At 58.5% G+C, this 27,901-nt stretch overlaps 3 protein-coding genes across 7 annotated transcripts; 1 reads left to right on the forward strand and 2 right to left on the reverse strand.

Moving 5' to 3' along the window:
- Positions 1–720: 720 nt before the first annotated feature.
- PLEKHH3 (pleckstrin homology, MyTH4 and FERM domain containing H3) lies at positions 721–9,339 on the reverse strand. Of its 4 annotated transcripts, none has more exons than XM_045526605.1 (13): positions 8,700–9,339; positions 6,637–6,692; positions 6,219–6,298; positions 5,924–6,115; positions 5,678–5,835; positions 5,448–5,568; positions 4,351–4,657; positions 3,578–3,785; positions 3,219–3,346; positions 2,787–2,919; positions 2,126–2,584; positions 1,638–1,829; positions 721–1,102 (listed from the first exon to the last, which is right to left on the reverse strand). In XM_045526605.1, the coding sequence occupies exons 1-13, from the start codon at positions 8,859–8,861 to the stop codon at positions 926–928; spliced, it is 2,373 nt and encodes a 790-aa protein (XP_045382561.1). In that variant the 5' UTR covers positions 8,862–9,339; the 3' UTR covers positions 721–925. The 4 variants fall into 4 exon arrangements, with proteins under 4 accessions (XP_045382561.1, XP_045382560.1, XP_045382563.1 ...); XM_045526604.1 differs by having other exon boundaries at positions 3,210–3,346; XM_045526607.1 differs by lacking the exon at positions 721–1,102 and having other exon boundaries at positions 1,641–1,829; positions 2,151–2,584.
- A 2,012-nt stretch (positions 9,340–11,351) lies between these two features.
- On the reverse strand, positions 11,352–22,896 carry CCR10 (C-C motif chemokine receptor 10). Of its 2 annotated transcripts, XM_045526609.1 has the most exons (5): positions 20,242–22,896; positions 16,954–17,246; positions 15,528–15,772; positions 13,632–13,724; positions 11,352–12,580 (listed from the first exon to the last, which is right to left on the reverse strand). In XM_045526609.1, exons 4-5 carry the CDS (start codon positions 13,722–13,724, stop codon positions 11,516–11,518), a joined length of 1,158 nt encoding a protein of 385 aa, XP_045382565.1. In that variant the 5' UTR covers positions 15,528–15,772; positions 16,954–17,246; positions 20,242–22,896; the 3' UTR covers positions 11,352–11,515. The 2 variants fall into 2 exon arrangements, with proteins under 2 accessions (XP_045382565.1, XP_045382567.1); XM_045526611.1 differs by lacking the exon at positions 20,242–22,896 and having other exon boundaries at positions 16,954–18,202.
- On the forward strand, positions 13,948–27,622 carry CNTNAP1 (contactin associated protein 1). Its single transcript, XM_045526614.1, has 24 exons — positions 13,948–14,378; positions 15,292–15,393; positions 15,510–15,703; positions 16,167–16,314; positions 16,390–16,593; positions 17,074–17,258; positions 17,459–17,602; positions 18,270–18,531; positions 18,945–19,094; positions 19,364–19,535; positions 19,956–20,062; positions 20,213–20,332; positions 20,687–20,890; positions 21,077–21,233; positions 21,317–21,444; positions 21,746–21,931; positions 22,405–22,626; positions 22,881–23,120; positions 24,031–24,384; positions 24,540–24,667; positions 25,130–25,223; positions 25,418–25,663; positions 25,752–25,799; positions 26,270–27,622. The coding sequence occupies exons 1-24, from the start codon at positions 14,312–14,314 to the stop codon at positions 26,554–26,556; spliced, it is 4,149 nt and encodes a 1,382-aa protein (XP_045382570.1). The 5' UTR covers positions 13,948–14,311; the 3' UTR covers positions 26,557–27,622.
- The last annotated feature ends 279 nt before the right edge of the window (positions 27,623–27,901 follow it).

Consider the following 27,901-nt stretch of genomic DNA (forward strand, 5'->3'; position numbering starts at 1 on the left):
AGATCACAGAAGTTTCCTGAGGTCTACTGTCTCTTCAGTGCCTGAGCTCCAGCCCCAGTGTGGGCCAATGTTGCCCCAGCCTCCTCCACTCTGGGCAGAGGAGGTAGAGCCTGTCAAAGTAGGGCCACTGCAACCTGAGCAGGTCAGGAAAGCCGGGACTCTGCATTCCTAGTGCCCAGGGCCATCAGAGTCCCAGGGACTCAACCCAATTCAACCCAACCTGATATGCAGAAACAGAGTCCAGGAGTAGGGCTGAACCCATCCTGCATTCTTTCTCTGTGCCATAGAAATTCTTGGGTCTGTTATCTGCCCCAAGCTTCTTTCCATTCTAGGCCCAAAGCAGAAGGCATAACAATGATGGACCCAACCAGGGCCCAGGGTGGACATCAGGGTAAAAACTGGGCAGTGTCAGTCCTGATGACTCACTCCCCTTCAGCCTCAGGGATGCAAGCAGGCTGCCCCTACACCACTCAATGGAGAAGGGAGGGTGAGTAATTGTCAGCTTCCAATACTGCCTTCTTGCTGGCTCCACCCACAACCCTGTGGCAGCACACTGGCCAGGAGGAGGTTAAATCCAGAAAGCCAAGGAGGGTGGAGCTCTGTGGTGTCCAGACTCCCCTCAGTGGCTGGTAAAAGCTCAGAGTGTGGGCGTCCCCAGGGGCGGAGCTCGCAACCCTGGGGCTCCAACTTGTCCCACTGACAACACTCACACAGGAAGGGTTTGTGTAAATAAGGATTTTTTTTTGCTTCTCTTCTACAAATAAATTAAGAAACAAACTAGAAAATTGTCCACACCCTTTGCAGCCCTTGGGTGTGGGGCGTGCCCTGTCCCTGCAGGGCCAAAAGGGTCCATGATTCCCTCAAATCTCAGAGCAGTCCTGGCCCAGGCTGGAGGCAGGAGGGAAGTCGTGACCTCTTGGCAGGCTCAGTCCTGCAGCTGCCCCAAGCAGCCAGACTGTCCCTGGGGCTCTTCCAGGCCCGGGTGCTGGCTGGGAGGGGAGGTGTCTGGCAGGTCTTGGCATGGAGGAGAAGGGCTGCTGCAGGGCCTCTCGGGGGAGGGGTTGGCTAAGTAGGCATTCACCAGCTGCATGATCTCTTCCACCTAAGAGAGGGCAGAGGGCAGTGTGCAACATGGGCCATTGGGTTCTCTTTTTCTCATCCTCCCTTCGGGCTCTAGGGCTCCAACTACCCCACCAGGGTCCTATGTGCTCTGGCCCCTGCAACCCTTCCTTCCTCATCACCATTGTCTTCCTTACTCCCTATGTGCCAGTCATACTTGCTTTTTTCTGCTCTTCTAACATGCCATGTTCACTCTCATCTCAGGGTCTTTGCCTTGCAATTCTCTCTACCTGGAATTGCTGTTCTGCCAGATCTTCCTATGGCTACTTCAAATTTCATCCTTTTTGAGACTCCTTCCCTGACTACCTAATGCTGTGGCCTCTCCAGTCACTTCCTGTCACTTTCTTTTGTAGCCTTTGATTCCTTGTTTATTGTCTGACTCCCCCACTCTAATGTAAGCTCCTTGAGCTTGTCTTTGATCACTGCTGGATTCCCAGTACCTGGCCTATGCTTGGTGTGCAACAAATGTTTCATGTCATCCCTTCCCTCCTCCTTCCACAGCCCCTCTTCCCACTCACCTGGGGACTCTGCAGGAGGAGCTGGCTCTCTCCCACCCTCAGTGCCAGGGTGTGAGGGCCCATTAGCTGGCAGGCGGCCACATGGCCATAGCTGACACTGTGGATGGGCTCTGTCTCACCTGGCCGGGAGAGGGACATGGCCTTGGCTCCCAGGCCCAGGCATAGCTTCTGAGGAGTACCCCCGCCAGGCTCCTGCAGAGAGACAGGCAGAGTCAGGGTGGAAGGAGGAGACCCTGCAGCATTACTTTCGGCAGGGGGAGATGGCTGTGAGCAGGGAGTTTCCTGACCCCCCACTATAAGTCACAGCACTGTGGAGGTGGCTATGGCTCAGGGATGTGAGGGCCCAAGGACTGGTGACTCCTGGGGTTTGAGATAGGCGGCTGTTCTGGACATAGGGAATGAAGTGACTCACAGCGGGGGCCTGTGGCTCTGGGGCAAAGGTTTGGGGCTTGGGCCACCAGAGTCCCCTTCTCCCTTCTCCCCCTCACCGTGCTCAGCTCCAGAACGTCATACCGAGCAGCGCCGAACCCCGGACACTGCGCTGCCAGGGCCAGGTAGGCAGCCATGGCCTCAGCTCGGCCCATGCCCCGTAGCCGTTTCCAGCCGCCCAGCACCGCAGCCGCCGTGCCGGCGCCGCCTCCTCCCTCGCGAGCTGTGCTTCCCGCCGAGCGGCCGGCCCCGCCGCGCCGGGCCGGCTCCGCCCGCCTCTTGGCCAGGCCCGGGCTCCAGAGTGCCCCGGCCAGCAGGGCGGCGGAGCGGGGCGGCCTGGGGGCCGGGCGGGGCGGGTCTTCGCGGGGCGGGGTGGGGGGCGGCAGCAAGCGGTCCAGGCGGGGCAGGGGCACCCGCGGGGAGAAGTCGCGGTGCAGGCTCTGCAGGCGCAGCGCCGCCAGGGCGCGCAGCGTGTCGTCGGGCGGGGACGGCCGGCCCCGCAGCAGCAGAGCGTGAGCCTACAGGGGAGGCACCGGGTGTCAGTGCGCGAGCCGCGGCTATGCAGTCGCGAAAACACCTCGGGGTATGGAACGTGAGGAGGTCTCTAGATTCGAGTAAAGCCTCCGTGGGGGTTACCTAATGATTAAATGAGTCGACCCAGGAAAGGAAGGGTTCAGACTTGGGGGTCTGCTTGGAGGCGTGAACACCGGAGGTCCTCACCTGCTCAAAGAGGAAAGGCAGTTCGTGACCGTCTGGGGACAGCCCCTCAGGGTGCAGAGGTCCGTGAAGACGCAGACACAGTCTCCACCCAGAGTCCAGGGAGTCCTCCAGCCCAGCTTCCTCCCCAGCCAAACTGCATAAGAGAAAAGGGCGCGTCGCGAAGGAGAAGCAGGACCACCAGAGCGCCTGCAGTTGGGGATGGGGGCGGGGCCCTGTGTTGGGGCGGGGCCCGGGCGGAGTGGACCGCGGAGGTGACCCCAGAATGCAGACTGCAAACCGCCCGCGGGCAGGGATCCAAGTGTAAACCAGAGAACATCACTACACACGCCAAGTGGCAAGCGCTCGGTAAATGTTTCTTAGTGATTGACCGAAGCTGAGAAGTAGGTGAGTTAATAGAGAGCAGGGCTGGGGCTGGACATTTACTTCTCAAACCTGGTGAGCACGTCAGCCACGAGGGTACCCCCAGCCAGGGCTCGCTCCTGGGCCCCTCGCTGCTCGTACAGTGCGAAAGCATTGCGGCTCCGGGCCAAGCCCAGCCGTCCCACCAGCTCTCGAGCCACCTGGAAGGCGGAGAGGGAGAGAGGAAAGTCACACCACTCGGGGGTATTGGCAGGATTCTGGGAGGGGCTGATCCACCTGGAAGGGGTCTCAGTTCTGTCACCACCACTCCCTCCTTTACCGAAATAATGTGAGACTCCCGGCAAACCTAGGGCCCAGGAACTGGGAAAGCCAGGCATCAGAAGCTGGGAGCGAGGGGGTTGGGGGTGCCGGGGGCCTTTCTGTGGCCTCACCTCCCCGGCTGTGGTGTGGGAGTCGATGGCCACGGGGCAGGCACCAGCCCCCGGACAGTGCACGGTGCACAACAGCTCCTGTCGCCGGCTCAGTGCGGAAATCTCTGCCAGTGAGGGCACCAGCTCTCGGCCGCGTGTCCGGCCCAGAGCTTTCCGGATGAAGCGCGCATATTCCGCCAGTTCCGAGTCTGGGAGTGCCTGCTCCGTCCTGGGTTAGGAGGAACCCTGGGATCTCAGTGCTCCAAGGGCTTTCCTTCTCACCCTCCCTCTTGCCTTCTATTATGGTTTACCTCGTGGATTTCCTCCCCCAGCCCCCAACTCAAGTTCCTTGACGGCTCTTCTAAATCTTTCCCCTGTAATTCGTATGGAGCTGAATTACTTTTTAAGTCCCCTGGACGCTCTCTCCCAACTTCCCCAGTCTCCTTCCAAAAGCCTCCGAGATCGTCCTTCAGGCTAAAGTCCGAAATCCAGCCACTTTACTACGCTTTCCTAAGCCCTGGCGCTGGCCTACATCAGCCAGAGCAAAAGTAGCCTTTTAATTATTCCTCTGCCCGAAGGGGGGGGTTTGTAATTTATCTGCTTACAAGTGGGATATGATCTTGTATCTCCCACAAAGGCACTGTATATAGTACCAGCAGCCCTAACCTTGGCCAAGTACCTTCCCTTCTCTGGATCTGGCTTCTTCACCTACCAAACTTTTTGCAAAGGCCTGTCACTCCCTCGCAGTCCTGTAGCTCCCTCACCTTGGCCTTACCCCGCTCCTCCCCTCTCACCTCTCCAAATGCCCCAGGAGATGCCCCCGTACAGCTCTCCCAGGCCGGAAAGTGCAGCTCATGCAGGTGAGGAGCTGCCAATACCGCAGGGCGGCAGGATCTTGGGTAGCTGGGAGCCCAGGGGGCCCCGCGGGGCCCGAGGTCTGCTTAGCCAGCTGCAGGAAGAGTTCGTCGCGGAGTGCAGGCAGGTCCCGGCAGGTTTGGAGCACACCCTGCATCAAGGGCCCGGGGCGCCGCGCCCCCTCCAGCGCCTGCAGTGCCAGGAACAGCCGCACCGCCTCCTCACGCAAGGGTGCATAGCCTGGACCTGTGGGAGGGTAGGGGTGGAGGGATGGTTTGGAGAGGGGACTCAGAGCTGCGCCCTGGGAGGAAGGCATGAACCAGGGGAAGGTCAGAGAGAGTATAAGGGGACATGGGGTGGCAAGGAGGGGAGGTACGAATGATAGGAAGAGTGAAGGGAAAGCAATGGTCCCACAGAGCCAAACTTTACAAATGGTAAACCCTTGCTCCCCAGGAATCCTCCCATCTTCATCCCAATAAGCCTGGACTTTGAGTTAGTACAGTAGAGGGATAGACTAAGGGACATAGGTTCAAGCCCCAGATTCTGTAACTGGGTACTGGGGACCATCACCACGGGCCAGAAAACAGACTGGATTAGGAGTCAGAAAACCAAGGTTCTCCCAGCACCCATTAATCCTTTAGCTTTAGGATGTGGGCCAGCTGCTGCCATATTTAGGGAGAAGTAAAGCAGAATGAGGCCAGCACATTCTCCCAAGGTGGTGGCTTTTCTACCACTTACAAAGGTAATACAACTTGGTCTCAAGGGCATAATGAAAAAATAAAAGAGGGAGTGTAAAATCTCCTGATGGAACATGGGTGGTCAGAATGAGACCCGTAGAGAAGGTGGTCAAAGGGGCCCTTTTGTCTGTTCTGGCTCCCCTTCCCCCACCCTGGCCAGTTTCTGGTTTCACCTTCATCCCTTGAAAATGAGGAGCGGGTAGGCCCCTTGAGGATGCTTAGGTCCCTGCCAGTTAAGGCATTCAGATTCTTACCTCTGATCCACCCCACCGTATCCAGGGGACTTGGTGCCCACTCACCTGGGGCATTGACTCCATAGGGCAGGGGCAGGAGCGGGGCGTACAAGGCTCCACTGGTGTGCCTCAGAATCGGGTTCCGCCGGTAAATGAGGGCCACGGCCTCTGGGTCCCCACAACTTTCCTAAGGGCCCGGGAGAGGGTCACCATGATGGAGAAGGGAGCTCCCCAAGAGCCCAGAAAGCTTTTGCGTCCACTACTCTCCTGGCACTTGCTGGAATCCTCTCTCTTACCTGTATGTCCCTGAGCAGCAGCTGGGTGGGGGTCTCCAGCGGCGCCTTGGAGGCGATCACTTCCCGCAGTGCCACCCCCCAGCGCTCTGCCTCTGCCTGGCGCGGGGAGCAGAGGCGGACGCTGTGCTTCCGGCCAGACACAGTCACTGACCACAGACCTGGGGGAAAGAGAGGCCGCGGAGGGTGATCAGGACCGGCTGGGGCCCCTGCCCGTGAAGGTAGGAGAGTCCGCACGAGGTCTCTCACCAGTCTCCTTGGGCCTGCGCTCTGGGCCGGTGACCGAGCACAGGCTGGTGAGTACCAGGCTCCCGAGACGCCGCGCCCCCTTCCCGCTGCTGCTGAACTGGTCCAGGGAGTCCCGCGTGAGCACGAACCAAGCCCGGCGCGGGGGCAGCCAGGGCCGCGCCCCTCCTCCGCGGGGCTCGCGGTACAGCCAGCCTGGTGCGAGGATGGGTAAGCAAGTAGCATCAGCGGGAGGCGACATTATCCCCTGCAGGGTTAGGATTGGGGGCCTCCAGGGTGCACTGAATGGGGTCCCTACCTTTCACAACGACGTCGGGATCGTCCTCAGGCAGCCCCTTCTCCGGGATGAGGCTCCAGGTCTCCTCCCAGCTCGGCAGCCTGGGACGCAGGGGAGGGAAGGTTGGGCGAGGCTGCGGAGACTCCACTCCGCCTCCAGGGGGCTCCTCAGTAGGGGCTCCCCAGACTGCGCGAGGTGTCTGCTCCCAAGCTGGACACCCTTCCCCCCGGCTGTGGGAACCGCCAGGCCGATCTGACCTCGCACCAGAAATAGCCTGGACCCCCCCTTTCTCCCCGCGCCCCCGGCCGGACCGCCCCCCGGGACCCGGGCCAAACCACAGCGTCCGGTGCAGGGCCTCTCCCTTATTGCACAACCGCGCGAGGGAAGACGGCGAGGATGGGGGTCCCGGGAACGGGCTGGGGTCTCTATAGTAGCTCACCTGTCGGAGACGGGACCGCTCCTCACCGGCTGAGTCAGCGTCACGTCCAGGGGACCCTGGGGAGACAGGCAGGGAAGCCTTCAGGATCTGAGCCCTCCACGTCTAATGTTCGTGGCTTCTGCCCCCAGGTCAGCGCTGCTGGGGGGATTAAGGAAGGAGTCAAGGAGTGGGGTCATGATTGGGGCGAGCGCGCTGGAGCGGCTGGGCTCACCCCTCCTTCTGGTCTCTATAGAACAAGCTCTACAGAAGAGCAGGAGGGAAGAAGCCAAGGATCACGCCTTGTCTCTGTTACCCTTTGAAGATACAATCAGGGGTGGTGTAGGGTGGAAAGAGCACTGGGCAGGGAGTCAAGAGACCTAGGTTCTACTACCAGCCCCACCACTAATTCACTTGGAACCTTGGCAAGTCTCCTCCCTTCTCTGAGCCTTAATTTCCCCATCTCTGAAACCAGAGAGGTGAATGAAGTCCCTTCTGGCTCTGGCAGGCTTGAAGTCACCCCCTCCTGATTTTCCCCTCACCCACTTTGCCTCCTTGGCCAGGGGAGGATAGGTGGTGGGCACAGAGGTGAAGGAAGAGAAGAGGAACTCTTTCGGTATAGGGCTTTCTCCAAAAGCTTCTTACATTGTCCTGCAGACAGCCCTGAGACTCAAGGGTGAGCAGAGACCCTGCCCTTTGCTGGGGCTCAGGAAGGGCGGGCCTGGCCAAGGAATGGCACACACTCTGGAGGCAGGTGTAGTTCCAGTTTTGCCCTTCCCCCACCACCCCTCCCCCCTCAACTTCAACTGTAGACTGGGGTCTGAGAGAGGCCACAAACCTGACCCGAAGGCCAGCCAGGCGAGAATTGTGCCATCCTCATATTGCGCCCAGACTGCTAGAGACTGGAGGGGGAGGCGAGGGAGGGGGGCCAGGGACACCTGTCCCCAAGCTCCCGGGAGGGGGGTGGAGGTGGAGCATGAGGGAGGCAATGGCCTGGTTGACAGAGCCAACCCTGCCCAGGCTGGAAGCTTGGGGACGTCTGGGTCCTGCACCTTCCCTAGGTGAACAGTCACCTATTTTATGGAGGGTCTGCGCAGGGGGGCTCTCAGCCACACCACCATGGGGGCAGGTACTGACCACCCTCTTGACCAAATCCCCTAATCGCAACCCCCTGCTTCTCTCCCTCCCCCCCTCTATATTTATCCACCCTCCGCCTCCGCCAGGTGCTGGCCCGAGCCCCGGAGGCAGCGGCGGCGGCGCAGCCCGCCCCACCCGGGCACCGAGCCACCCGGCCTGCTGGAGACCCCTGAGTGGGGGATGGGAGCATGACCCCGGCCACAGCACACAAGAGTCTGGTCGCCTGTGTGCAGGGGAATGGGGAATATTGGGGATGTTAGGGGATGGAAGTCTCCCACACCAGTTGTGCCTCAGTTTCTCCACGGGGAGATTCGACAAAACCAGGCAACCAAATGTCCCTCACCATCCCCTCAGGGATTTCCCAGGAGCCTCACCAAGGAAGGCCAAGAGTTCTGTCCTGAGTGGTAGGGTAATGACGAGGGGTCCTCAAAGAGCCATGGCCCCCGGCTCCCTCTCAATGGGGTCCCCACCACAGACCCCAAAGCTAGGACGGCTTCTTCCCCTCGACCAGGTCCTCGCAGCAGGAGCTCCCGCATCTGGCCCCAGCGCTCAAGAATTGGGAGCGGAGGGGACCCAGGCGTTCGAGCCGCCCAGCCGGCCTCGCCACATTCCTCGGCGCTGGCAGAGGCGGAAGGAGACGGGATGGGACGCGGGCCCGGCAGGGAAGGGAGAGGCAGGGCCAGGTCGGGCCACGCGTGACGCCTCCCCTGCCTCAGGGCCCCCAGCAGGTGGACAGCGCCCAGCGTGCGGCGCGAGGCCCACAGGCACGTCCAGAGCGGGGCTGCTGTTGCTTGAGCTCCCGGGGGCTTTGGACCCCAGGCAAAAACCTCCCCGACGTCCCCAGTTCGCCAAGCGCGCGGCGTTTCGCTGGAGTGTGGAGCGGGATCAGGCGTGAGGGCTGGTTATAGTGAGAGGGAATGAGACCAGGCTCCAAACCCCCCGGGACTTACCCTCCCGCCGCCCGCTGGACTCGGGGTCCGTAGCTCAAAGGTCTCCTCGTCCTCGTCCTCCTCCCCGTCCCCGCTAAGCTCGCCGTCCCCGTAGTCCCGGTGCAGAAGAGTGAAGCCTCGACGGCAGCAGAGGAGCCACCACAATCCCCCGGGGAGAGGCATCCGGGCGAGGAACCGGGGGATGGGGGCGCGGGCAGCAGCGGCCAAGCAGCAGGGGGTCGGAGAAACTGGCGCAGCTCCTACCCGAGCAGGGAAAGATGAGGTGGGAGGGAGGGAGGAGAGGGGCACAAGGAGGAGGCAATGTCCGGCGCTGGGGTGCAAGGGGACGCTGTCCAGAGTCTGAGGGGGGCTCAGTGTCTGGGCCCCCAGAGGGGGAGGGGGAAAAGCGTCCAGGGCCGGGGTAGAGGAGGGAGTAATGTCCGGAGCTGGGAAGTAGTGTCCGTCGTAGTGTCCAGCCCTGCGGGGGGTAGTGTCCGGTGCAGTGTCCGAGGTGGGCAGTTGTCGAAGCTCCAGGGAGGGTCGTGTCCGGTAGGGCGTCCGGTGACCGGGGCCGGGGCCGCGCGCGCTGCGCTCCCTGCAGCCCCCGGACTGGCGCGCTGGGGGCGCGAGCACAGAGCTGGGACCCCGCCTCCCCAGCCCCCTCCCTCCCGGAGGCCCCCCCTCCCTCTTCTTTCTCTCCTCCCTTCTTTACAAGACAGGGTCCAGGTTTCGTCACAGCCTCCTCTGCCCAATCCCTGTGCCTGGCGCCGGGCGCCGCCACCAATCAAACAGCTGAAATCGCGGCGGGTTGCATCATGTGCCCCTGGCTTGGTGACAGCGGGGAGGGGCGGGGGAGTAGGGAGGGAGAGGACGGTGCGATGTTAGCCACGCCCCAGTCTCTGAGGTCGGACACGGGGTGCTAGTGACGTCACGGAAGCCCGCCTTCATGCTCTTGTTTTAACTCTTGGCTCACCGACCAACAAATTAAAAACCCTCTAGAGGAGTTTTGGAGAACGGAAGGCACAGGGCTTAGAGGAAAGCCCAACTGCTGCCCTGTGAACCCTGTCTCATCTCAGGGTCCCTGAGGAAGCAAAGAGAGCCTTAGCTACCCAGAGGATGCCCAGACCTGCGCTGGACACAGCTCTAGAGCTGGCTCGCCACCCCTGGGGTGAAGGAGTCCAGTTCCTAGGTCTGAGTCACCTCCTTTTTGAAGTGAAGAAGTTGAGGCAGGTACTCCGGGAAGGCACAGACCTGGGCTGGAAATAAAACCGAATTAAGAGCGCACAGCTCACCAAACTCAGGTGGGGAGACGGCCTTGGGATTCTGGGGAATTTTGTGGTCTCCGAATAGAGTGGAGGCCTCCCAGGACGAATATCCTGCGGTTCTGTATAAGAAGGGGTTAACCTAGTCACTAGGCGGCCGGGGCGGGGCCGCGGGGACAGCGGACGCGCGCGCGCGCGCGCGTTGCTGACTCAGCGGCGATTCCCGCGGTCTCGGGCGGAGGGTTCCAGGTCGGCCCCCAGTGCGGGACCCTCGAGGATCGGCGCGGACCGCGGGCCTTCCCTGGATCCTGGCCCCTAGAGGCAGTGGCTCTCAGTCTCAGCCGCCAGAGGCTCTGGGAAGGACTGCTAGCCCGGGCTGGGCTGGGCGGGGCGGGACCGGGCGGGGCGGTCAGGCAGCGCCTCCCTTGAGACCTCGTGGCCCCGCCCCGCCCTTCTAGCCCCTGGACTCCTGGTTGGAGCCGTGGGGACAGCTTTGCAGACCGGATATTAAACTGCGAGAATTGTCGCACGTGAACACTATCCTGCCCGTTGTGACTGTGTAAAACAAAGACCAGGAATCAATCTGATGGTCTCTAGAGGCCATCTCGGCCGTGCCCTCTCTCCGGATGAGAGTGGCCTGTGCAGAGATTTCCTAGGAATGGAGACACCACCACAACCATCTGCTCTTTTCTCCGTCTGGATCCCAGGCCCTTGCCTGCAGGGAAGTTCTTTCCAATGTCTAACCTCTCTCTTTCCGACCAGCTCAGTGCATTTCCTCTGACCCAGTCCCCAGAGACGATGGAGAACAGCAAGCAAGCCCCACCCCCACCACGCCCATGATACCTACTTTTTGGGAATTTGCAAAGTGCAATTCCCTCTTTGGTTTTTCTCCAAGGTGAAAAACTCAACTTTCTAAATTGCTTTTCTGTTTTTCTTCTTTCCTTAACAGGATCTTAGGAAGGATTCTAAAGTGGTAATCTAATGCAAACGCCCACCCAAAACGGGAATCTCCTGCCCTCCCCCTACCCCCACACCCCGCGAAGACACACAAGAGTCCCCAACAGTTTGAACATTCAAGAAGCCGGGAACTCTGTACTTGCTAAGGCAGCCATTACTGGATAGCGCTCTGGTTGTTAGAAAGCTCTTCCTTACACTATTTCAAGAAGAACCCCCGCCCCTCCTCGCCTGGCAGCTTTCCCACCTCACCTCTGTTGCCAGAGACTGCGTGAAGGTGGAGGGAGTGTCAGTGGCTAGAGCTTTAGCAGACTTAGCAGCCCCCACCCCCACCCAGGCCCTCAGCGCCTTCCAGTCAGAGCCAGTGCACCCGGTGGTGGGGGTGGGGGATTAACCCACCGGCTCTGCCCTGCAACAAATCACTTCCAAGTCGGTGACTCAAAAATAGTAACAGTTGTTGGGTTGCAACTCATTTCCATGTTATCAATTTAATGTGGCAAGGCACAGAAGCAATCCCTTTAGCTCCCCACCTCTTTCTCAGTTTCCCCCCACCTACTCTCCTTTCCCACTACCCTCGTGGAATCGTCTCCTCAGCCCACCCCCTCCTCTAGATTGGCAGCCCTAGTTGTCCCAGGAGAGACTGTGGGTCTCAGTGGGAGCTGAGCAGGAAGAAAGGCGGGGCCGGCGGGGGCAGCCGCCGCGGGGGTGAGGGCCTGAGCTGCAGCCCACACCGCGGAGCAGCCTCCGCAGGTCCTGGCGGAAGCGCAGGCCCAGAAAGGCGTAGAGCACGGGATTGAGGCCGCAGCGGGCGAGGGCCAAGCCGCTGGTCACCAGCAGTGCCAGATCCTTGCGCTTGCTGGCAGGGCAGCTCCGCTCGCGAGCAGCCAGTAGATCGGCCGTATCCAGCAGCAGGGCGAGGCTGTAGGGCAGTTGCAGTACCACGAAGGCCGCCACCAGGGCCACCACGACGCGGAGTGCACGCTGGCGCTCGGGCCCCCTGGCGGCCAACAGCGTGCGGCCCAGCAGCGCGTAGCAGGCTGCCATGACGCCCAGAGGCAGCGCGAAGCCCAGGACCACCTGCGCCACGGCGCTCGCCCCTTTCACCGTCTGCGTGAGGCCCTCGGGGAAGATGAGGCGACAGCGTCGCTGGCCTTCCCGCTGCCCGTCCCGGCTGAAGAGGAGCGCAGGCAGCGCCAGGAGCAGCGACAGCAGCCACACGATGACTGAGACCAAGTGCGCACGGCCGGGCGTGGAGGGCCGCGAGCCGCTTGGGAGCGCTCGCGCTATGGCCAGGTAGCGGTCGGCGCTGATACAGGCCAGAAAGAGGAAGCCGGCGTGGAAGGAGGCCGAGTAGAGGCTGGAGATGGCCCGGCAGGTGGCACTTCCCAGACTCCAGCCGTGAAGAGCTCCTGCTGCAGCGAAGGGGAGGGTCAGTGCTAGTAGGAGGTCGGCCAGGGCCAGCTGGAGCAGGTGAGCGGAGGTGGGCGAGCGAGCTGAACGTCGGGCTGCCAGGTGGGTGGCCAGGACTAGGCCATTGCCGGCCAGGCCCAGCGCAGCCACAGTCAGGGAGACACTGGGTTGGAAGGCCCGACTGAAGGCCTGGACATCCGCCTTGTAGCAGAGCTCCGGCAGTGGCTCAGCTGAGTATGCCGCCTCCTCATCCCCAGAGTAGAGGCCCCAGGAAACCTGGGAAGGTCAAAACAAGAGGAGGGACCTTATGAGACATCTTCCCACACACCTGCCCTTCCTACACATGCCTCCTAGGCTGGGAGCTCCTGTGCGACCAGGTGTAACAGTACCCGGGGAGAAGACAAACTCTTCTATACACTCGTCCTAGCACAGCCTCAGCGGACCTTGGCTTCCCTTGCATCCCTCCTGCCTCTGCTTCTAGCTTCCCGGGTGACCTTGCACAAGCCACTTGCTCCTTCTGGACCCCAGTTACCTAACATGTAATATTGAGATTAGACATCCTGACCAGCCCACCTGGCAAGGTTTGCTTGAAGATTGTTTGAAATATGGAAGATAATGGATGTGGCATGTGCTCTCCAAAGGCCAAGCCTTTGTATTATTAATAAATCTTAGAGCCGCAAGTCCGTTTGCAGCGCCCTCTCCTGGAAGGACGCCCATATGCAGGCTTTGCCTCAGACCTGGGTTCTTGGTTCCACGCTTGGTCAGGAGTGGCTTTCTTTTTGTCTTCTGTCCCTTCCCCCGCCCCCACCGCTACCTCTAGTAAAGGCGCACTGAACCACTCATGCCAAGGGGGTCTCAAGGGTTGGGGCTCAGGTTTTCTCATGCCAAGGGGGTCTCAAGGGTTGGGGCTCAGGTTTTCTGAGCTCAGTTGGGACCTTGGACCTCTAGATTCAACTCACCCTTCCCCTTAGCCCCAGTCTCTGTTCCACAACCCTGCCTCACACCACCAGCCCCATCTATCTGGAGGACCCTAGTCTGAGGTAGCTTCAGGAATCCTGCATAGGCCATAGGATGGCGGAGGCCTGTTAGCAGGTGGGGAATCCCATCCCTTCTCCCTCCCCTCCCTCCCCCCACTCCCACCTGTTCTGTGGGCTCGGTCCCCATCTCTGGCTACACAGGTTTCTGAGGTATAGCCGCAGGGGGCAGAAGTTAAACAACTAGTGGGACAGGAAGGAAGGGGCGGGGAGAGGGCCACAAGAGAGGTGGGGATTAGGGTCTGTGGGGCTCACTTTCCCATTCCACCTCCCCTAAAAGAATTTCTCTTTACCTTGCCAGTGGAAAGAGTGGGTTTTGGAATATCATCATTTGCTGTGTGATCTTGAGTAAGTTTTTTGACCTCTCTGAGCCTCAGGTTTTTCATCTGCAAAGTGGAGTAAGGTAAAAATGCTCAATTCACAGTGTTGAAAGTATCCAGCACCATGCCTGCAGCACAATTTGCCTTCAGAAAATATTAGATTCTTTTATTTACCCTACATCCCATCTCGGGGCACTCCCCTCCTCTCCTCCCTTTTCTTGGATTTTTCAGGACCCGTCTGGCCCTTGTCTCCCTCTCCTCATCCCTGCGGGCCCCGGGTTACTCGGGGTATTTCCCGGTGGCTGGAGGCTCTCTACCCCCGCCCTTTCGAAGCAGGGCTGAGGCGCGCGCTTGCGCGGGGTCCGGGAAAACGACGCGTGCCAGGAGAGAGAGGCTGGGGAAGGGGGGAGGTGAGAGGAGAGAGGGTGGAAAGGAGAGGAGAGAGAGAGAAGAGCGAAGCACCAGGAACGACGGGGTGAGGGGGGAGAGAGAGAGAGGGTAGGGTTGGGGGAGAGAGGCAAGGGAGGGGTGGGTAAGGAGGAGAGAGCAGTCTGCTGAAAACCCCAGGAGGAGAGCTGGGAGCTCGAGCCAGAACTGGAGCCCTAGCCGGAGTCGGGCGTAGAGAGGCGGCCGCCAGGGACCGTCCGCCCTGCATGATGCGTCTCCGGCTCTTCTGCATCCTGCTCGCTGCGGTCTCAGGAGCCCAGGGCTGGGGCTACTGTGAGTGCTGGGCTCGGAGGGAGGTGGGGTTGGGTCCAGGCGTCCAGAGCCTGCAGGGCGGCCCCGAACCGCATTGCGGCTGGGTGGTCGTGGGTCTTTCCTGGCCGGCGCGCGACCGCTCGCTCCCGTCTTTTCCTGCTTCTCCCCCGCGCTCCGCAATGCAGCTCCGAGGCTGCCGCGCGTGCCCGGGGCTGGGGCCGGGCTCCTAGGCGAGGATGGAGTAGGTAGGGATTTGGGGCTGGGATCCAAGCGGGAGCTGGTGCCTGGGTCTGAGGCTAGGGTTGGGGAGAAGTGTGGTACTGGTGACCGAGACTAGGGTTAAGGTTTTGCCAGGGCCTGGGGCTGGACTTTGGAGCTGGCCAAGGGCTAGGGCATGTAGCTGGGGCTTGGTTTTGTGGCTGGGGTTGGGTTTTGCGGCTAGGATCCAAGCAGAAGTTGGTGACCCTGACTGATGCTAAGGCTGGACTTGGAACTGGTGATGGTGCTAGGACTGGCTGGGTTTGCGAGCAAGGCTTGTATTTGGGGTTGGTGCAGGTTTAGGGGGCTGATGAGTGAGAATGACGCTAAGGTTTGAGCTGGATTAGTGTCTTGGGCTGACTCAGGTTCTGGGAGGTGCTATGGTTTGGAATTGTGTTTGGGGCAGTACTAAACCAGGACAGATACTGGGATAGGGAGGGTCTGGGATTGGTTTGTAGGTGTAGCCTAGGGGTTACCCTAGGAGGAGAAGGCAGCCTCCTCTGAACGCTCAGCTGTTGCTGCAGCCAGCATTGAATAGATGGCTTTAAGGTAGGGCTGGGTGTGCCGCTGGGGGGCAGAGCAGGGGGAGCTTCGGCTACTGGCTGCTCCGTGGGCTGGCTTTTGGAAGGGCCTGGGAGGGGCCGGCAGTAACTAAATGTCTGTTTTCCTACTCCAGACGGCTGCGACGAGGAGCTAGTGGGGCCCCTGTATGCACGCTCCCTGGGGGCCTCCTCCTACTATGGGCTCTTCACGGCGCCACGCTTTGCCCGGCTGCACGGTGAGCTCCACCGCACACCTGCAGCGCACCGCACGGCAGCGGGGTGAGGGATTCCCGAGGGCAGGGGGTGGGGTGAAGGGGTAGCTGGTGGTAAAAAGCCTCTGCCCCTTCTATAGGCATAAGTGGATGGTCACCTCGGATTGGGGATCCAAATCCCTGGCTCCAGATAGACTTAATGAAGAAGCACCGGATCCGGGCCGTGGCCACACAGGGCTCCTTTAATTCTTGGGACTGGGTGACTCGTTACATGCTGCTCTATGGTGACCGCGTGGACAGCTGGACGCCGTTCTACCAGCGAGGGCACAACGCGGTACTCTGGGCGCCCAGGCGCGCATCCTTGGGGAGCCTCCTGTTCTTGGGCCCTGGGCTGGGCACTAGCCTGAGGAGAAAGGGAGGGGGCGACGGTGAGGGCGCAGATGAGGAGCAGTGATTCCACTCTAGAAACTCAGTCCAGAGGGACTGCCAGCTCACCACATGTGCAAGACACTCTCAGATCACAATGTTTAGCACACTTTGGGGTAAAATCTGGGAGGGCTTCCTAAGGAGGTGACATTGATTTGAGATTTGAGGAAATAAATGAGATATTGGGAGAGGGCACTCTAGGCCAAGGAAACTGTGCGCAAGGCCACGGGCGGGGGCGGGGGGCAGGGGAGATCAGGAATGTTTGTTTTCCGGAAGTCGAGGTTGGCTGGGTGAAAGCTGCAGGCTGGGATGCTGTGGAGAAACGAAGCAGTGGGTAGGGACGTGGTTACTATTCTCCTCCTCCCCCGTAGACCTTCTTCGGTAACGTGAATGAGTCGGCAGTGGTGCGCCACGACCTGCACTACCACTTCACCGCGCGCTACATCCGCATCGTGCCTCTGGCCTGGAACCCGCGCGGCAAGATCGGCCTGAGGCTCGGCCTCTACGGCTGCCCTTACAGTAAGCGTGCGGAGATCACGGCGGGGGCCCGGGACAGTCTTCCGGTCCCCAGCCCACCTAAGGTCTTTTGCGCAGAGTCCGATATACTCTATTTCGACGGTGACGATGCCATCTCGTACCGCTTCCCGCGAGGGGTCAGCCGAAGCCTGTGGGACGTGTTTGCCTTCAGCTTCAAGACGGAGGAGAAGGACGGGCTCCTGCTGCACGCCGAGGGCGCCCAGGGCGACTACGTGACGCTCGAGCTGCAGGGGGCGCACCTGCTGCTGCACATGAGCTTGGGTGAGCTGAGCGACGGGACCAACCGCTGAAGCACTCCTACGCGTGCCTCCAGGCACCTCCTCCGCGCCGCCGGAGGTGCTAGCGAAACTCTGGACTCCAAGTCAGGAGAACTGGATTCCAGTCTCAGTTCTACCGCTTACCAGTGGTGTGACCTTGGATAAGGCATTTCCCCGAGGCTCAGCAAGCTCATTGTGAGCTCACACACACACACACACACACACACACACATACACACACACACACAGTTATTTTGTTTCTCATTAGCTTTTCGTAACACCCCCGTGATGAGATAGAAGCAGCTGTCGTGCTCCAAGTTTTACAGATAGGAAAACAGGTGCTGGGAGAGGTTAAATGGCTTACCCTAAGTCTGTCGGTCTTGCAATCCCTTTTCTGCCTTGCCCGCTGCTGCTCCCGCTGGGGACTAGGGCCAGCTGGAGATGTCCTGGGTTGAGGTCTCACTCTGTCCTGCTCCACCCTCAGGCAGCAGTCCCATCCAGCCAAGACCCGGTCACACTACGGTGAGCGCCGGCGGTGTCCTCAACGACCAGCACTGGCACTATGTGCGAGTGGACCGATTTGGTCGCGACGCAAATCTCACCCTGGACGGCTATGTGCAGCGCTTTGTGCTCAATGGCGACTTTGAGAGGCTGAACCTGGACACAGAAGTGAGAGACGGGAGAGGTGCCATTTGGTTATGTGGGGTGCTGGGTGAATGGGCGTGGGAGGGACCCACATTGGGAAAATGTGTGTTTCAATCCTTTCAGAAAGCCTGGCCTAGTGCTTGGGAAAGAGTATGGGCAGCGCGCAGGAGAAAGGCAGGCGCGCTCTTGTGTCCAGGGAACCTCATTCCCCACCTCTCCTGCAGATATTCGTTGGGGGTCTGGTGGGCGCTGCGCAGAAGAACCTCGCTTATCGGCATAACTTCCGCGGCTGCATGGAAAACGTAATCTTCAACCGCGTCAACATCGCGGACCTGGCTGTGCGGCGCCATTCGAGGATCACCTTCGAGGCCAGTGGGCAGGGGGATCTGGGAGGGCAGAATACCAAAGCCCTTTGGCAAGCAAAGAGGTGGAGCAGGAAGAGATCTTGAGACTCAGATAAAAGCCGGGGACCCCTCTCTCTTCAGCCACATTCTTAAGTGGAGAGTCTCACTTGAGGTTCAACTAGCTAAGAAGCTGTAGTCAGGTCCAATCACCTCCTTAGTTTATACAGGAGGAAAATGAGGCGCGGAGACAGGAGTGGCTTGACCAGGGGTCGTGCAGTTAGTTGCACAGTGGCTGGGTAGGAACTTGCACCCAGGGTTCTTTTGATATGCTCCCCTCACAAGTCCCATTCTGGAGCTCATATGCTTCCTCGGCTGGCGGGATTTCGATCTGTGGCCCGAAATTCCCTCTCGACACTGGATGGAAGAAAAGGAAGCAGGCGCCATGCAGTTGGTGTAGACCAGCGATCGTGAGAGTTCGGAGCAGAGAGATCCGAGAGCCGACTTGGTTGGGCCTCGGTCCACAGGTGGACAGGCTTGGAGGGGAATGGTCATGGTTGGAGGTTCACTCCTGCCAACACCGAAGGAGTGCGGGACAAGGGTCTTAGACCAGTGTGAAAACTGAATTCCCAGCAGAGGCAGAAACCGGTGCACCGGCTCGCGGGTGCTGATGCGTCCTCACCTTCGTCCCTAGGGTAAAGTGGCCTTCCGCTGCCTGGACCCAGTTCCGCACCCCATCAACTTCGGAGGCCCGCACAACTTCGTGCAAGTGCCTGGTTTCCCACGCCGCGGCCGCCTGGCGGTCTCCTTTCGCTTCCGCACATGGGACCTCACCGGCCTGCTGCTTTTCTCCCGCCTTGGGGACGGGCTGGGCCACGTGGAGCTGATGCTCAGTGAAGGGCAGGTCAACGTGTCCATCGCGCAGACCGGCCGCAAGAGGCTTCAGTTTGCCGCTGGTGAGGGGGTCGCGAGGGAGGCACAAGCAGGCCAGAGGAGGGTAGAGGAGCCCAGGGAGGCCGTTTCATGCTGGAGCGGGCAGAGGGAGTGAAGGGAGCGGCCGAGAGTTCCCAGCGTAAGGGAAGAGGTGGGAGTGGCTGGAGGCAGTTGAGGAGGCCCTCTGAGGGGAGAAGCGGAAAGACCGACTGGAAGTCCTGGCACTCTCCAGTCTCAGGGGGTCCCTGGAGCTTTCGTTATTCATTTATGACTTTGCAGACTCTGTCAGATGCTGGGTCATGGATAGTGAGAGACATTCAGAGATGCAGTCACTCACTGTGAGAAGTATACATGGGGGCACATAGGCTCCCCACTCAAGTCGTTCTATCCTAGTTGCTGCTTCCCTCCACCCGCATTGTCATCCTTTCTTGTCCAGGGTACCGACTGAATGATGGCTTTTGGCACGAGGTGAATTTTGTGGCACAAGAAAACCATGCAGTCATCAGCATTGATGATGTGGAGGGGGCAGAGGTCAGGGTCTCATACCCACTGCTGATCCGGACAGGGACCTCGTACTTCTTTGGCGGTAAGTTGGTGGGGGCCAACCCGGCCAGACCCCTGTCTTTGGGTGAGAAGGCTCATCTAAGTCCACCCAGATGGGGCCACATGGAGAGTTTTGTAGGGACCAAGCCCTCTTTGCCCTCTGGGGCTTTGGAAGTGGAAGGTCATTGCCATAGTCTACACTTTGGTTCTAGCCTCCTTTCTTCCTTTATGTCTGGTTCCCCCTTGTCATCTCCCTGGGGAGGGTCTTTGGGGTCTTCCCTGGGGAGGGTCTTACAGGGGTGGTTGCTTCAGGTTGTCCCAAGCCAGCCAGTCGATGGGACTGCCACTCCAACCAGACGGCATTCCATGGCTGCATGGAGCTGCTCAAGGTGGATGGTCAACTGGTCAACCTCACTTTGGTGGAGGGCCGGCGGCTCGGATACTATGCTGAGGTCCTCTTTGATACATGTGGCATCACTGATAGGTATCCAGAAGCCCCTCTCCCTAACAAGAGGCGACCCCTCCAAAGCCCTCTTCCGTGGTCTCCCAGTGGGATTACTGTTCCTCAATAATCTGCCTTCTCCTTGCCTCCACTCCTTAGGCCCCTGCTTGGGAATGATTCCTCCTTGATCTCTCACCTCCTGTTTCTAACCTTAAAGTGACACATGCTCAGAATGGTGAATGGGTTTTTTTTGGGGGGGGTATAATAAGGTACATTTTGCTCTTTGGGGGAAGGGGAACAGTAGTACTTGAGCCTTGAGGATCACCTAGTGCCCCTGCATCTGGACGTATACCTGCCTAGTTAGGCAGCGTGTGTCTCACTGGGAGGGAAGCTGGCAGGGGTCAGACCCCACTCTTGAGCACCCAGTAAGGCTCCTTCCCTTGGTGCTGACCCCTCCCCCAGGTGCAGCCCTAACATGTGTGAGCATGATGGCCGCTGCTACCAGTCTTGGGATGACTTCATCTGCTACTGTGAACTGACGGGCTACAAGGGGGAGACCTGCCACCAACGTAAGCCAGATGGGGAACAGGGGAGAGACAGGGACAGGGGAGGTCAGGAGAAGGTTTCTGAGGATCACGAGGCTGTTCGAGATGGTGGGGCTGGCCCTTCTAACCCTCTACCTCCATAGCTGCCTCTCCCCCTCCCCCACCACCTACCAGCTTTGTATAAGGAATCCTGTGAGGCTTACCGGCTCAGTGGGAAAACTTCTGGAAACTTCACCATTGATCCTGATGGCAGTGGCCCCCTGAAGCCATTTGTGGTGTACTGTGATATCCGAGGTAAGTGGCTCCGATGGGTGGCAAGCAGGCAGCTGACAAGGGAGTGCAGGGGTGAGGGGAGAACAGGGAAGGATAGAGTGGTGGGTATGGGCCGGAAGATTAAATTGGTGATGGTAAAAGGGGACAAAGGGGAAAGGAGACATCCAGGAATTTGTAATTTAGCCTTGCAGATAAATTCCAACTTCCCGATCCATTCCAGAGATCTCCTCTTCAGCCTACGATGCTGAGGGCCCAGGGTGGGGCTGGGATGGAGCTGCCGGGCACGTCCATTGGCGCTGAGTTGCAGCAGTGGTGGTGGAGGTGGGCAGGAAGGTGCCCATCTCCAGCCAAGCTCTGTCCCCTCCCCTCCTTCAGAGAACAGAGCATGGACAGTTGTGAGGCATGACAGGCTGTGGACGACTCGGGTGACAGGTTCCAGTATGGAGCGGCCATTCCTGGGGGCCATCCAGTACTGGAATGCATCCTGGGAGGAAGTCAGTGCCCTGGCCAATGCCTCCCAGCATTGTGAACAGTGGATTGAGTTCTCTTGCTACAATTCCCGGCTACTCAACACTGCAGGTGAGGACTGGGGGTGGGGGGGGTGGGGAGGTGGAGGAGCTGGAGGAGACACCAGTGGGGGCCAGAGTTCAGCGGGAGCCCCGGGCTAGAGGATTCAAGCAAAGGTCTGGGCTGCTTGGAAAGTTGAAAGGAGCCCGGAGGCTCATGGAGGGACAGGGCTGGAAGGTGCCTGCACCTCTTTCCCAGGAGGCTACCCCTACAGCTTTTGGATTGGCCGAAACGAGGAGCAGCATTTTTACTGGGGAGGCTCCCAGCCCGGCATCCAGCGCTGCGCCTGTGGTCTGGACCGGAGCTGCGTGGACCCCGCCCTGTACTGCAACTGTGATGCCGACCAGCCCCAGTGGTGAGGGGCAAAGGGACAGGGATTTCAGGACTCTAGGGGGAGCTGAGCATCAGGGGCTGAGCCTCTGTATCCTGCTCTCACAGGAGAACAGACAAGGGACTGCTGACATTTGTGGACCATCTGCCTGTCACTCAGATTGTGGTGGGGGATACAAACCGCTCCACTTCTGAAGCCCAATTCTTCCTGAGGCCTCTGCGCTGCTATGGCGACCGTGAGTGGCAGACCCCTTTTGTGTGTGCTCCCTGGGGTTGTCTCTCCAGTTTTCAAAATCTAGGCCACCTGATCCACAGGGGGTCTCTAGGGCACACTGCCAGATGTCCTGGCTCCTGCTGTGACATGACCCTCATCTTCGTTGTCCCTCTGTACCTTACTACTCTTTCCTTCCACTCCTGGGTCTCCTTGGCCACCCCACCTTTCCCCCTTAGCCCTGCCTTCCCTGCCCCCCATCATGTTCACTTCTTCCTCCATCCTCCGGCCTCCCTGACAAGGACTTCCTCCATCTGGTTTTGTAGGAAATTCTTGGAACACCATCTCCTTCCACACCGGGGCTGCACTACGCTTTCCCCCAATCCGTGCCAACCACAGCCTTGACGTCTCCTTCTACTTCAAGACCTCGGCACCCTCGGGAGTCTTCCTAGAGAACATGGGGGGCCCTTACTGCCAGTGGCGCCGACCCTACGTGCGGGTGGAACTCAACAGTGAGCAGGCAGCCTGGGAGGGCCACAGGGTAGATGAAAGAGGTCTCTGGGGAGACACGGGTAGGTAGAGGCTGAAGTAAGAGACCAGGGTAGATGCCCTTTTGAGAGGCAGCATGGAAAGGGCTTGAGACAGCCCTGGGTTCTGGGCCTTGGCTGGTCCGGATGGCTGGCCAGGTGACCTTAGGCCCCTTACTTGTGAATAAGGAAGTTGGACTCCTGAGTCTGTCCCACTGCTGACTAGCTGGCCTTCTAGCTGAGAGGTGAGGCTGGAAAGCTGGCTGTGGGGATCTGCAGTTTGGGGAGAAACCAAGGGTACAAGTTTGTAAAGTTTTGTCCCAGGCTATGGACATATTGCAGGGATATTCAAGGAGCTCCAGAGAGGTAAGGAAGAGAGGTTGTGTTGGGCAAGAAGTCAGTGAGGGATCTTGGAGGTCTGAGTCCTTTTCTCTCCCTGCCCTTATCACATTGTCCAGCATCCCGGGACGTGGTCTTCGCCTTTGATGTGGGGAATGGGGACGAGAACCTGACAGTACACTCAGACGACTTTGAGTTCAATGACGATGAGTGGCACCTGGTCCGGGCTGAAATCAATGTGAAGCAGGCCCGGCTCCGAGTGGATCACCGGCCCTGGGTGCTGCGGCCCATGCCCCTGCAGACCTACATCTGGCTGGAGTACGACCAGCCGCTCTACGTTGGTGAGCAGCAACCCAGAGGCGGGTCTAATGCCCCTTTTACCTGCCCACCCTCCCAAGGCTGCTCTCCTTGTTTCCAGGAACCCCATATCTTAGATCTCAATCCCTTCTGCTTCAGAGTGCCACGGGGCCCCCCTTTTACTCTCCATCCCTGGTATCCTATCCCATTCTTCTATCCCCCTTGGCTCCCCTCTCAACCACAATACTTATTTCTGTCTGGTTCTACGCCTGACAACCCTGTTGCCTACTTTTCCCAGGATCTGCAGAGCTTAAGAGGCGCCCCTTTGTGGGTTGCTTGAGGGCCATGCGTCTGAACGGAGTGACTCTGAACCTGGAGGGCCGTGCCAATGCCTCTGAGGGTACCTCACCCAACTGCACAGGCCACTGTGCCCACCCCCGTTTTCCCTGTTTCCATGGAGGCCGCTGCGTGGAGCACTATAGCTACTACACATGTGACTGTGACCTCACAGCTTTTGATGGCCCATATTGCAACCACGGTCAGTGCTGCAGGTTATGGGGGGACAGGGAGCCATAGGGCAAAATGGGATGTAGGGAGCACAGGGAAGGCAAGGGGTGTAAAGCCAGCATTAGGGGAAACTAGAGTTGTCCCTGGGTTCCTGAGCTCTGAGCTGAGGGAGTCAGGCAGCTGAAGATGCTAGGTGACTCCAAAGTGGGACAAGGAAGGGACAGAATAGCTAGCTGGTCCAAAAAGAGCTCAAAAGCATAAAGCAAATAACTTCCCCATCTTCCCACTATCACCACGGTACCACAGGTTACTCCCCTTACAAGCACATTGACTTTAGGCTGCAGGATGCCCTTCTATGCCATTTCCTGTCTGACGATTGCTGCATTCCTAAAACATGTCTACGACTTGGCTCTTGGTTAAGGCGAGACTTGACATTCACCATAGCAAGACTCTGCACATACACCCAGACTGCATCCTAAGTCTGGCCTAGGGGGATGCATGGGCAGGTGGGTTACTGGTGGGAGGAGTATGGGGGGGGACCAGGGAGATACAGGGACAAATGGATGAACAGAAGACTTCAGGTCTTGGTTTGGAAGTGTGAGTAGTGGCACATATATACTAGACGGGGTCAGGATATTGCAATTCTAATCTTGGTTCTCCACATACTGTGTGTCCTTAGGCAAGGCACTCCCCCATTTCTGAGCCTTAGTTTCCTCATTTATAAAAGGCTGGGGTTGGATTAGACAATCTCTCAAGTTTCTCATGGCTGTAAGATTCCATTCTGTGACAGAGAGGCTCAAAGGGACCTAACGGTAAACAGAGGGTTGTGAGTGTGGCAGAAACTGAAGCAAGTCTTAGGGGTGTATGTGGATGGTGTACAAAACCTCTGAATTTGGGAATGAGGATCGTGGGGCCCCTGACCTCACTGTTTCTGCCTGCAGATATCGGCGGTTTCTTTGAGCCGGGCACCTGGATGCGTTATAACCTGCAGTCAGCACTGCGCTCTGCAGCCCGGGAGTTCTCCCACATGCTGAGCCGGCCAGTGCCAGGCTACGAGCCGGGCTATGTCCCAGGCTATGACACTCCAGGCTATGTACCTGGCTACCACGGCCCTGGGTACCGCCTGCCTGACTACCCCCGGCCTGGCCGGCCTGTGCCCGGCTACCGTGGGCCTGTCTACAACGTTACAGGAGAGGAGGTCTCCTTCAGCTTTAGCACCAACTCCGCCCCCGCCGTCCTGCTCTACGTCAGCTCCTTCGTGCGTGACTACATGGCTGTGCTCATCAAGGAAGACGGTGAGCTCCCCGGGCCCTCTCCCCTAATGCCAGTATCCCCCAAGTGCTCCCCTAATTCTCATAACTTCTACTTCACTAATACAAAGACTCAAGCATTCTTAGAAGATGGGGGTGTGGGAGCTGAGACCCCAAATTTCTCCTCCTCACCCCCACAGGGACCCTGCAGCTGCGCTATCAGCTGGGCACCAGTCCCTACGTGTACCAGCTGACCACCCGACCAGTCACTGATGGCCAGCCACACAGCATCAACATCACCCGGGTCTACCGCAACCTCTTCATCCAGGTTTGTGCAGAGGGAGGGGAAACAGTTCAGATCACGACCTTTGATCTTGGTTGCAGCCCCCAGGAAAATGTCAAAGACTTAACACTTGTAGAGCACATTTCAACGTGCAGAGGATTTTCACATGTATCACCTGTGACCCTCACGACAGCTCTGTGACATCGTAGTTCAGGATGGCAGGTGTTCTTATTGTCTCTGTTTTACAAATCACTAAACAGGCTCAGAAAGTAAAGTAGTTTTCCCAAAGTCAAACCACTAGTAAGCTGCCAAAGACAGGGGTCAAAACCAGGTTTTTTGGTTTTTTTAAAAACATACCAAATACTACATTTGGGCCCAGGGGTTGTGGTTGCCCACTTTGGACTGAGCTGGAACTCACCCAGCTGGCACCACCAGTTTGGACAGAATTCGAGTTCCCTCATGGCCTCAGCTGCATGTGCCTCTGGTCCCCTTCCCTCCCCGCCTCAGGTGGACTACTTCCCACTGACAGAGCAGAAGTTCTCACTGCTGGTGGACAGCCAGCTGGACTCACCAAAGGCCTTGTACCTAGGGCGCGTGATGGGTAAGCTGTGAGTGCGGGTGAGTTTTGGGCAAGGAGTGGTGGGTGAAGTCCCTGGAGCCTGAAGAGGGGGGAGGGAAGGAACTGGGGGTGGCAGTGAGAGTGGTGAGAAAGATGACCGGGGAACCTATGGATGGTGAGAGGGGCAGGGCCTCTGGGTGTTCAAGCCCCTCTTTCTGGGCCCACCTGTCCCTCAGAGACAGGAGTCATTGACCCGGAGATCCAGCGCTACAACACCCCAGGATTCTCGGGCTGCCTGTCTGGTGTTCGATTCAACAACGTGGCTCCCCTCAAGACCCATTTCCGAACCCCTCGACCCATGACTGCTGAGCTGGCTGAGGCCCTACGCGTTCAGGGAGAACTGTCTGAATCTAACTGTGGCGCTATGCCACGCCTCGTCTCAGAGGTGCCACCTGAGCTTGACCCCTGGTATCTTCCCCCAGGTACATCCCCAGGACACAGAAGAGGGAAGGGAGGCATGGTAGGGAAGGGAACTGATTCTTAACCTCCTGACTGGTGCTCTCTCCTTAGACTTCCCATACTACCACGATGATGGATGGGTTGCCATACTTTTAGGCTGTGAGTAGCACTTATGGCTAACTGACCTCCCAAGACCACCCTCTGACTGGCAGCACTTCCTCCCTGCCCCTGATTCCCACAGCTGAGGGGTGGCTGGATGCATGGTGGCACAGAGGAGGATGACATAGGCTATACTAAAGGCAGTAGGTATTGGGCTGGAGATTTTGTAATGTTTGAGGATGCTACAAATTTTCAATTAAAATCAAATATCAAAATAGTGCTAAGGGATGGGGAAATGGGGGTACAGTAATAGCTAGAAAAATGAGAAACTGGGATAACTACCAGGAATGTGGAAAGAGAATATTAGAAGTAGAAATTGGCAGGGGATAAGCCAGGAATTCAGACCTACCAGGAGTTTAGGAATAGCTCTGCATGGTTGCTTTTGGCCAAAAGTGTACATGTATGTGTGTGTCTCTGTGTAGGTGAATTCCCAAAGATGTGCCCTAAATTGTTCCTTTTCTTCCTTTCAGTTTTGGTGGCCTTCCTGCTGCTGGGGCTAGTGGGAATGTTGGTGCTTTTCTATCTGCAAAATCATCGCTACAAGGGCTCCTACCACACCAATGAGCCCAAGGCTACTCATGATTACCATCCTGGCAGCAAGGCTCCCCTACCTACTTCAGGCCCTGCCCAGGCCCCCACTCCTACACCAGCTCCCACCCAAGCTCCAGCCCCAGCCCCTGCCCCCGCCCCAGCCTCAGCCCCTGGCCCCCGGGACCAGAATCTACCCCAGATCCTGGAGGAGTCCAGGTCTGAATGAATCAGAAGGGCTTTAGGGACCAAGTTCAACTCCTCTGAATTCCCCAATTCCTGCCTCTCCCCTACCCTGTCAGGGACATTTGGCTCCTCTTAGCTGGCTCTGCTCATCCAGAGAATACCCCCTGCCCCCCGCCAAGTTTGGTGGGCAGAGCTACAGATGGGACCCAAGGGAGTGGCCAAGCCTCACTGCCTAAACCAATGCCCTGCTCAGTCGTGTTTCCCCAGGCTCCTGGCTGTTTGCCTGCCCCAAAGGAGAAGCCTTTGGGCTTGAGACAGGCCCTTCCTGCCATCTCTGTCCCAGTTGCTGCCAGGGATTAACAACAGAGTGTAGGGGGGATTAACTGCCTCCCTTCCAACACATACTATCAGCAGGGACAGATGTGTGGGATTGCAGGGCCGTACAGGGTATGGGAGGAGGAGGCTGCTAAATCCTACCCTCAGCCTCCTCCCACCCTGCAGAACGTCTTCCATCTGTGTCCACTCAGCTGGGGGTTAGGGAGGGCTTCACTGCTGTCCCCCACCCCCCCCTTTTTGTTTTTTACACAGAGACCAAGAGGCCTCAGTTTAGCACCTTAGTACCTCCGCTGCTTCATGTGCTTCAGCCAAAGCCATAAAAACCTGCAACATAGAGAAAATAATGCAGACCCCCTGACGAGCCAGCCCTCTAGTCTCCCACCCTTTGCCGAGACCTGCAGTGGCCTTGGTGCCTGCCCACAGGCTTACCCCGTCCAGTGCATGAGGAGCCCCCCTTCCTCCGCTCAGAGATGCTGCTTCATTTGCCCAGGAGGTCATATTCTTTATATATATTTTTTGTTGCACAGTCTCTCCCTAGAGAAACTCTATATATTATTCTAATTTTTACAATTATCTGTTTATATATAAAAGAACAACTCAGTCAGCTGTTTTGTCCTGTGCTGTGCCCAGTCTGTAGTTTGCTTCCCCAGTGTTGGAAGTCTCATGAGTCCTGCTGGTCGCTTGCCCAGCCTGGTCCGGCCTCCACTCTGAAGCAGGGCTGAGCCTGCTGTGCTCTCAGACTTGGAGCTGTTCCAATAAAGCAGAGTGGCAGAGCCCCAGTCTGTGTGTGGTAGCTGGCGTCGTGGTTAGGGGTAAGTGGGATGATTCTGAAGGAACTAATCTGAGGGCTTAGGAATTTCTAGGGGGAGCTCTCAGAATCCTTGCATCACCTGCCAGGGGCCTGACTGGTACTCTTGCCAGACCTCCCACTGCCCCCATCCCCAGATCTCCTTGGATAAGTGGGGATCAGGGTGCTGAAGCATCAGGCCAACCCGCTCCTGGACTGCCATCCCTGGATCCTTCCAGTCCCAAAGCACACAGTACACAACTTG

The sequence above is a fragment of the Lemur catta genome, chromosome 15 (genome assembly GCF_020740605.2).
Source record: "Lemur catta isolate mLemCat1 chromosome 15, mLemCat1.pri, whole genome shotgun sequence".
Taxonomy (NCBI): Eukaryota; Metazoa; Chordata; class Mammalia; order Primates; family Lemuridae; genus Lemur; species Lemur catta.